Genomic DNA, 11330 nt, shown 5'->3' with positions numbered 1-11330 from the left:
AATCAACGTGCAATTATATATTTATTATAATAATCACCTGGAATATATATAATTATATATTTATTATAATAAATCACCTGGAATATAATATATTTATTATATATTTATTATAATAATCACCTGGGAATATAATATATTATATATATATTTATTATAATTAATCACCTGGAATATAATATATTATATTATATATTTATTATAATTAATCACCTGGAATATAATATATTATATTATATATTTATTATAATAATCACCTGGAATATAATATATATATATATTTATTATAATAATCACCTGGAATATAATATATTATATTATATATTATTATAATAATCACCTGGAATATAATATATTTTATTATATATTTATTATAATAATCACCTGGAATATAATATATTATATATTTATTATAATAATCACCTGGAATATAATATATTATATATTTATTATATTAATCACCTGGAATATATATATTATATATTTATTATAATAATCACCTGGAATATAATATATTATATTATATATTTATTATAATAATCACCTGAATATAATATATCTATATTATATATTTATTATAATAATCACCTGGAATATATATATTTTATATATTTATTATATAATCACCTGGAATATAATAATATTATATATTTATTATAATAATCACCTGGAATATAATACTATTATATATTTATTATATAATCACCTGGAATATAATATATTATATTATATATTTTATAATAATCACCTGGAATATAAATATATTATATATTTATTATATTAATCACCTGGAATATAATATATTATATATTTATTATATTAATCACCTGGAATATAATATATTAATTATATATTTATTATATTAATCACCTGGAATATAATATATATATATATATTTATTATATAATCACCTGGATATAATATATTATATTTATTATAGTAATCACCTGGAATTATATATTTATATATTTTATAATAATCACTGGAATATAATATATTATATTATATTATTTATTATATAATCACCTGGAATATAATAATTATATTATATATTTATTATAATTAATCACCTGGAATATAATATATTATATTATATATTTATTATAATAATCACCTGGAATATAATATATATATATTATATATTTTATTATATTAATCACCTGGAATATAATATATTTATATATTTATTATATTAATCACCTGGAATATAATATATTATATTATATATTTATTATATTAATTCACCTGGAATATAATTATATATATTATATATTTATTATATTAATCACCTGGAATATAATATATTATATTATATATTTATTATAATAATCACCTGGAATATAATATATTATATTATATATTTATTATAATAATCACCTGGAATATAATATATTATATTATATATTTATTATATTAATCACCTGGAATATAATATATTATATATTTATTATAATAATCACCTGGAATATAAAACAATTATATATTTATTATATTAATCACCTGGAATATAATATATTATATATTTATTATATTAATCACCTGGAATATAATATATTATATTATATATTTATTATATTAATCACCTGGAATATAATATATTATAATATATTTATTATAATAATCACCTGGAATATAAAACAATTATATATTTATTATATATCACCTGGAATATAATATATTAGATAATATATTTATTATAATAATCACCTGGAATATAAGATAATATATTATATATTTATTATATTAACACCTGGAATATAATTTATATTATATATTTATTATAATAATCACCTGGAATATAATATATTCTATTATATTTATTATAATTAATCACCTGGAATATAATATATATATATATATTTATTATATTAATCACCTGGAATATAATTATTATATTTATATATTTATATAATAATCACCTGGAATATAATATTATATTATATATTTATTATAATAATCACCTGGAATATAATATATTATATTATATATTTATTATATAATCACCTGGAATATAATATATTATATTATATATTTATTATAATTAATCACCTGGATATAAATATATGATATATTATTATATTAATCACCTGGAATATAATAATTATTATATATTTATTATAATAATCACCTGGATATAATTATAATTATATATTTATTATAATAATCACCTGGAATATAATTATATTATATATTTATTATAATAATCACCTGGAATATAATATATTATATATAATTTATTATAATAATCACCTGGAATATAAAACAATTATATATTTATTATATTAATCACCTGGAATATAATATATTATATATTTATTATATTAATCACCTGGAATATAATATATTATATTATATATTTATTATATTAATCACCTGGAATATAATATATTATATAATATATTTATTATAATAATCACCTGGAATATAAAACAATTATATATTTATTATATTAATCACCTGGAATATAATATATTATATTATATATTTATATAATAATCACCTGGAATATAATATATTATATTATATATTTATTATAATAATCACCTGGAATATAATATATTATATTATATATTTATTATAATAATCACCTGGAATATAATATATTATATTATATATTTATTATAATAATCACCTGGAATATAATATATTATATTATATATTTATTATAATAATCACCTGGAATATAATATATTATATTATATATTTATTATAATAATCACCTGGAATATAATATATTATATATTTATTATAATAATCACCTGGAATATATTATTTTATATATTTATTATAATAATCACCTGGAATATAAAACAATTATATATTTATTATAATAATCACCTGGAATATAAAACAATTATATATTTATTATATTAATCACCTGGAATATAAAACAATTATATATTTATTATATTAATCACCTGGAATATAATATATTATATATTTATTATAATAATCACCTGGAATATAAAACAATTATATATTTATTATAATAATCACCTGCAATTATATATTTATTATAATAATCACCTGGAATATAATATATTATATTATATATTTATTATAATAATCACCTGGAATATAATATATTTTATTATATATTTATTATAATAATCACCTGGAATATAATATATTATATATTTATTATAATAATCACCTGGAATATAATATATTATATTATATATTTATTATAATAATCACCTGGAATATAATATAATATATTATATATTTATTATAATAATCACCTGGAATATAATATAATATATTATATATTTATTATATTAATCACCTGGAATATAATATATTATATTATATATTTATTATATTAATCACCTGGAATATAATATAATATATTATATATTTATTATATTAATCACCTGGAATATAATATATTATATTATATATTTATTATATTAATCACCTGGAATATAATATATTATATTATATATTTATTATAATAATCACCTGGAATATAATATATTATATATTTATTATAATAATCACCTGGAATATAATATATTATATTATATATTTATTATAATAATCACCTGGAATATAATATAATATATTATATATTTATTATAATAATCACCTGGAATATAATATATTATATATTTATTATAATAATCACCTGGAATATATTATATTATATATTTATTATAATAATCACCTGGAATATATTATATTATATATTTATTATAATAATCACCTGGAATATAATATAATATATTATATATTTATTATAATAATCACCTGGAATATAATATATTATATATTTATTATAATAATCACCTGGAATATATTATATTATATATTTATTATAATAATCACCTGGAATATAATATATTATATTATATATTTATTATAATAATCACCTGGAATATAATATATTATATTATATATTTATTATAATAATCACCTGGAATATAATATATTATATTATATATTTATTATATTAATCACCTGGAATATATTATATTATATATTTATTATAATAATCACCTGGAATATAATATATTATATTATATATTTATTATAATAATCACCTGGAATTATATATTTATTATAATAATCACCTGGAATATAAAACAATTATATATTTATTATAATAACCACCTGCAATTATATATTTATTATAATAATCACCTGGAATATAATATATTATATATTTATTATAATAATCACCTGGAATATAATATATTATATATTTATTATAATAATCACCTGGAATATAATATATTATATTATATATTTATTATAATAATCACCTGGAATATAATATATTATATATTTATTATATTAATCACCTGGAATATAATATATTATATATTTATTATAATAATCACCTGGAATATAATATATTATATATTTATTATAATAATCACCTGCAATTATATATTTATTATAATAATCACCTGGAATATAATATATTATATATTTATTATAATAATCACCTGGAATATAATATATTATATTATATATTTATTATATTAATCACCTGGAATATAATATATTATATTATATATTTATTATATTAATCACCTGGAATATATTATATTATATTATATATTTATTATAATAATCACCTGGAATATAATAAATTATATATTTATTATAATAATCACCTGGAATATAATATATTATATTATATATTTATTATATTAATCACCTGGAATATATTATATTATATTATATATTTATTATAATAATCACCTGGAATATAATATATTATATATTTATTATAATAATCACCTGGAATATAATATATTATATTATATATTTATTATAATAATCACCTGGAATATAATATATTATATTATATATTTATTATATTAATCACCTGGAATATATTATATTATATTATATATTTATTATAATAATCACCTGGAATATAATATATTATATTATATATTTATTATAATAATCACCTGGAATATAATATATTATATATTTATTATATTAATCACCTGGAATATAAAACAATTATATATTTTAACTATAATCACCACCATCACCACCATCACCACCACCACCACCATCACCACCACCACCATCACCACCACCATCACCATCACCATCATCACCATCATCACCATCACCACCACCACCATCACCACCACCACCACCATCACCACCACCATCATCACCACCACAATCATCACCATCATCACCACCATCATCATCACCACCACAATCCCCACCACCACCACCATCATCACCACCATCATCATCACCACCACAATCCCCACCACCACCACCATCATCACCACCACAATCATCACCATCATCACCATCATCACCACCACCATCATCACCACCACAATCATCACCATCATCACCACCATCATCATCACCACCATCATCACCACCACCATCATCACCATCATCACCATCATCACCACCATCATCATCACCACCATCATCATCACCACCATCATCACCACCACAATCATCACCATCATCACCATCATCACCACCACCATCATCACCACCACAATCATCACCATCATCACCACCATCATCACCACCACCATCATCACCACCACAATCATCACCATCATCACCACCATCATCATCACCACCATCATCACCACCACCATCACCACCACCATCACCACCATCATCACCATCATCACCACCACCATCATCACCACCACAATCATCACCATCATCACCACCATCATCATCACCACCACAATCCCCACCACCACCACCATCATCACCACCACCACCACCATCACCACCACCACCATCATCACCACCACAATCCCCACCACCACCACCATCATCACCACCACCACCACCATCACCACCACCACCATCATCACCACCACAATCCCCACCACCACCACCATCATCATCACCAACACCACCACCATCATCACCACCATCATCACCACCACCACCATCATCACCACCACCACCACCACAATCATCACAATCACCACCACCACCACCATCACCACCATCACCACCACCATCATCACCACCACCATCACCACCACCACCATCAGCATCATCACCACCACCATTATCATCATCACCACCACCATTATCATAATCACCACCATCATCACCACCACCATTATCATCATCATCACCACCACCACCATTATCATCACCACCACCACCACCCCCATTATTCACACCACCAACACCACCATTATCACCATCACCACCACCATTATCATCACCACCACCATTATCATCGGCGGCAACCCCATCACCTCCATTATCATCATCACCACCACCACCATCACCATCACCATAATATTATATTCACCTTCTTGATGCCGACTGGGTGGCGGTACTCGTTCAACATCTGCCAGTCTTCCACCAGGATGCAGACTATCACACCACTCTGAGAGGAGACATGGAGAGATACACACTATCACACCACTCTGGGAGGAGACATGGAGAGATACACACTATCACACCACTCTGGGAGGAGACATGGAGAGATACACACTATCACACCACTCTGGGAGGAGACATGGAGAGATACACACTATCACACCACTCTGGGAGGAGACATGGAGAGATACACACTCTCACACCACTCTGGGAGGAGACATGGAGAGACATGGAGAGACACACACTATCACACCACTCTGGGAGGAGACATGGAGAGATACACACTATCACACCACTCTGGGAGGAGATATGGAGAGACATGGAGAGATACACACTCTCACACCACTCTGGGAGGAGACATGGAGAGATACACACTATCACACCACTCTGGGAAGAGACATGGAGAGATACACACTATCACACCACTCTGGGAGGAGACATGGAGAGATACACACTATCACACCACATGGAGAGACATGGAGAGACACACACTATCACACCACTCTGGGAGGAGACATGGAGAGACATGGAGAGACACACACTATCACACCACTCTGGGAGGAGACATGGAGAGATACACACTATCACACCACTCTGGGAGGAGACATGGAGAGATACACACTATCACACCACTCTGGGAGGAGACATGGAGAGACACACACTATCACACCACTCTGGGAGGAGACATGGAGAGACACACACTATCACACCACTCTGGGAGGAGACATGGAGAGACACACACTATCACACCACTCTGGGAGGAGACATGGAGAGATACACACTATCACACCACTCTGGGAGGAGACATGGAGAGATACACACTATCACACCACTCTGGGAGGAGACATGGAGAGATACACACTATCACACCACTCTGGGAGGAGACATGGAGAGATACACACTATCACACCACTCTGGGAGGAGACATGGAGAGATACACACTATCACACCACTCTGGGAGGAGACATGGAGAGATACACACTATCACACCACTCTGGGAGGAGACATGGAGAGATACACACTATCACACCACTCTGGGAGGAGACATGGAGAGATACACACTATCACACCACTCTGGGAGGAGACATGGAGAGACACACACTATCACACCACTCTGGGAGGAGACATGGAGAGATACACACTATCACACCACTCTGGGAGGAGACATGGAGAGATACACACTATCACACCACTCTGGGAGGAGACATGGAGAGATACACACTATCACACCACTCTGGGAGGAGACATGGAGAGACACACACTATCACACCACTCTGGGAGGAGACATGGAGAGACACACACTATCACACCACTCTGGGAGGAGACATGGAGAGACACACACGATCACACCACTCTGGGAGGAGACATGGAGAGATACACACTATCACACCACTCTGGGAGGAGACATGGAGAGATACACACTATCACACCACTCTGGGAGGAGACATGGAGAGATACACACTATCACACCACTCTGGGAGGAGACATGGAGAGATACACACTATCACACCACTCTGGGAGGAGACATGGAGAGATACACACTATCACACCACTCTGGGAGGAGATATGGAGAGATACACACTATCACACCACTCTGGGAGGAGACATGGAGAGATACACACTATCACACCACTCTGGGAGGAGATATGGAGAGATACACACTATCACACCACTCTGGGAGGAGACATGGAGAGATACACACTATCACACCACTCTGGGAGGAGACATGGAGAGATACACACTATCACACCACTCTGGGAGGAGACATGGAGAGATACACACTATCACACCACTCTGGGAGGAGACATGGAGAGATACACACTATCACACCACTCTGGGAGGAGACATGGAGAGATACACACTATCACACCACTCTGGGAGGAGACATGGAGAGATACACACTATCACACCACTCTGGGAGGAGACATGGAGAGATACACACTATCACACCACTCTGGGAGGAGACATGGAGAGATACACACTATCACACCACTCTGGGAGGAGACATGGAGAGATACACACTATCACACCACTCTGGGAGGAGACATGGAGAGATACACACTATCACACCACTCTGGGAGGAGACATGGAGAGATACACACTATCACACCACTCTGGGAGGAGACATGGAGAGACACACACTATCACACCACTCTGGGAGGAGACATGGAGAGATACACACTATCACACCACTCTGGGAGGAGACATGGAGAGACACACACTATCACACCACTCTGGGAGGAGACATGGAGAGACACACACTATCACACCACTCTGGGAGGAGACATGGAGAGATACACACTATCACACCACTCTGGGAGGAGACATGGAAAGACATGGAGAGATACACACTATCACACCACTCTGGGAGGAGACATGGAGAGATACACACTATCACACCACTCTGGGAGGAGACATGGAGAGATACACACTATCACACCACTCTGGGAGGAGACATGGAGAGATACACACTATCACACCACTCTGGGAGGAGACATGGAGAGACATGGAGAGATACACACTATCACACCACTCTGGGAGGAGACATGGAGAGATACACACTATCACACCACTCTGGGAGGAGACATGGAGAGACATGGAGAGATACACACTATCACACCACTCTGGGAGGAGACATGGAGAGATACACACTATCACACCACTCTGGGAGGAGACATGGAGAGATACACACTATCACACCACTCTGGGAGGAGACATGGAGAGATACACACTATCACACCACTCTGGGAGGAGACATGGAGAGATACACACTATCACACCACTCTGGGAGGAGACATGGAGAGATACACACTATCACACCACTCTGGGAGGAGACATGGAGAGATACACACTATCACACCACTCTGGGAGGAGACATGGAGAGATACACACTATCACACCACTCTGGGAGGAGACATGGAGAGACATGGAGAGATACACACTATCACACCACTCTGGGAGGAGACATGGAGAGATACACACTATCACACCACTCTGGGAGGAGACATGGAGAGATACACACTATCACACCACTCTGGGAGGAGACATGGAGAGATACACACTATCACACCACTCTGGGAGGAGACATGGAGAGATACACACTATCACACCACTCTGGGAGGAGACATGGAGAGATACACACTATCACACCACTCTGGGAGGAGACATGGAGAGATACACACTATCACACCACTCTGGGAGGAGACATGGAGAGACACACACTATCACACCACTCTGGGAGGAGACATGGAGAGACACACACTATCACACCACTCTGGGAGGAGACATGGAGAGACACACACTATCACACCACTCTGGGAGGAGACATGGAGAGACACACACTATCACACCACTCTGGGAGGAGACATGGAGAGACACACACTATCACACCACTCTGGGAGGAGACATGGAGAGACACACACTATCACACCACTCTGGGAGGAGACATGGAGAGACATGGAGAGATACACACTATCACACCACTCTGGGAGGAGACATGGAGAGACACACACTATCACACCACTCTGGGAGTAGACATGGAGAGATACACACTATCATACCACTCTGGGAGGAGACATGGAGAGACACACACTATCACACCACTCTGGGAGTAGACATGGAGAGATACACACTATCACACCACTCTGGGAGGAGACATGGAGAGACATGGAGAGACACACACTATCACACCACTCTGGGAGGAGACATGGAGAGACATGGAGAGATACACACTATCACACCACTCTGGGAGGAGACATGGAGAGATACACACTATCACACCACTCTGGGAGGAGACATGGAGAGATACACACTATCACACCACTCTGGGAGGAGACATGGAGAGATACACACTATCACACCACTCTGGGAGGAGACATGGAGAGATACACACTATCACACCACTCTGGGAGGAGACATGGAGAGATACACACTATCACACCACTCTGGGAGGAGACATGGAGAGATACACACTATCACACCACTCTGGGAGGAGACATGGAGAGACACACACTATCACACCACTCTGGGAGGAGACATGGAGAGACACACACTATCACACCACTCTGGAACATGGGGTTTCTAGGTTTAACACGTGTGTGTGTGTGTGTGTGTGTGTGTGTGTGTGTGTGTGTGTGTGTGTGTGTGTGTGTGTGTGTGGGGTCTTACATCAGTCCCGTAGAACAGGAAGTCGTTAGTGAGGGCGTGACTGACGATGTGTTCTTTACGGTCTCCGTCTGGAAACAGCCTGGTCTGTCTCTGTTCCTGTTGGCCCTCGCCCTCCATCTACACACACACACACGTTAAGATCACAGATACGGACACTCAAATACACAGGACCTTCTACTACATACAGACCCCCCTCTCCTCACCCCCCCCCCCCCCCCCCCAACCCTCTCCTCTCCTCACCCCCCCCCCCCCCCAAAACACCCTTAACCCTCTCCTCACCCCCCCCAAAACACCCCCAACCCTCTCCTCACCCCCCCCCAACCTCCAACCCTCTCCTCACCCACCCCCCCACCCCTCCAACCCTCTCCAACCTCCAACCCTCTCCTCACCCCCCCCCCCCCAACCCTCTCCTCTCCTCACCCCCCCCAAAACACCCCCAACCCTCTCCTCACCCCCCCCAACCTCCAACACTCTCCTCACCCACCCCCCCACCCCTCCAACCCTCTCCTCACCCCCCCCCCCAACCTCCAACCCTCTCCTCACCCCCCCCCCCAAACCTCTCCTCACCCCCCCCCCCCCAAACCTCTCCTCACCCCCCCTCCCCAAACCCCCCCCTTCTCACCATGTGTAGCTGTACTTTGCCCTCAAACAGAGCCGCTGCGTATTCTGAGTTCAGACACATGGTGGCGATGGTCCCCAAATACTCCATGTCCTTCAGCCTCTCCACACCTTTACAAACACATCACAATGTTCCCAAGAACATACACACTCACAAACTCAGTGAACACACACACACTCACAATACACACTCACAA

General features: G+C 34.5%; 1 protein-coding gene across 3 annotated transcripts in view; it reads right to left on the bottom strand.

Annotated features, from left to right (window-relative positions):
* The window catches only part of LOC118936828 (WD repeat-containing protein 19-like), an 84520-nt gene that overhangs the window by 59827 nt on the left and 13363 nt on the right, over window positions 1-11330 (bottom strand). For all 3 annotated transcript variants that reach the window (XM_036934225.1, XM_036934226.1, XM_036934223.1), the window contains exons 13-15: window positions 11138-11244; window positions 10516-10632; window positions 6278-6355 (exon numbers count right to left, since the gene is read on the bottom strand). In XM_036934225.1, the coding sequence (XP_036790120.1) occupies window positions 6278-6355; window positions 10516-10632; window positions 11138-11244 (302 nt within the window). The remainder of the gene's footprint in view (window positions 1-6277; window positions 6356-10515; window positions 10633-11137; window positions 11245-11330) is intronic.

This window comes from Oncorhynchus mykiss, chromosome 10, assembly GCF_013265735.2.
Source record: "Oncorhynchus mykiss isolate Arlee chromosome 10, USDA_OmykA_1.1, whole genome shotgun sequence".
Taxonomy (NCBI): Eukaryota; Metazoa; Chordata; class Actinopteri; order Salmoniformes; family Salmonidae; genus Oncorhynchus; species Oncorhynchus mykiss.
This window is presented reverse-complemented; position numbering and strand designations above follow the sequence as displayed.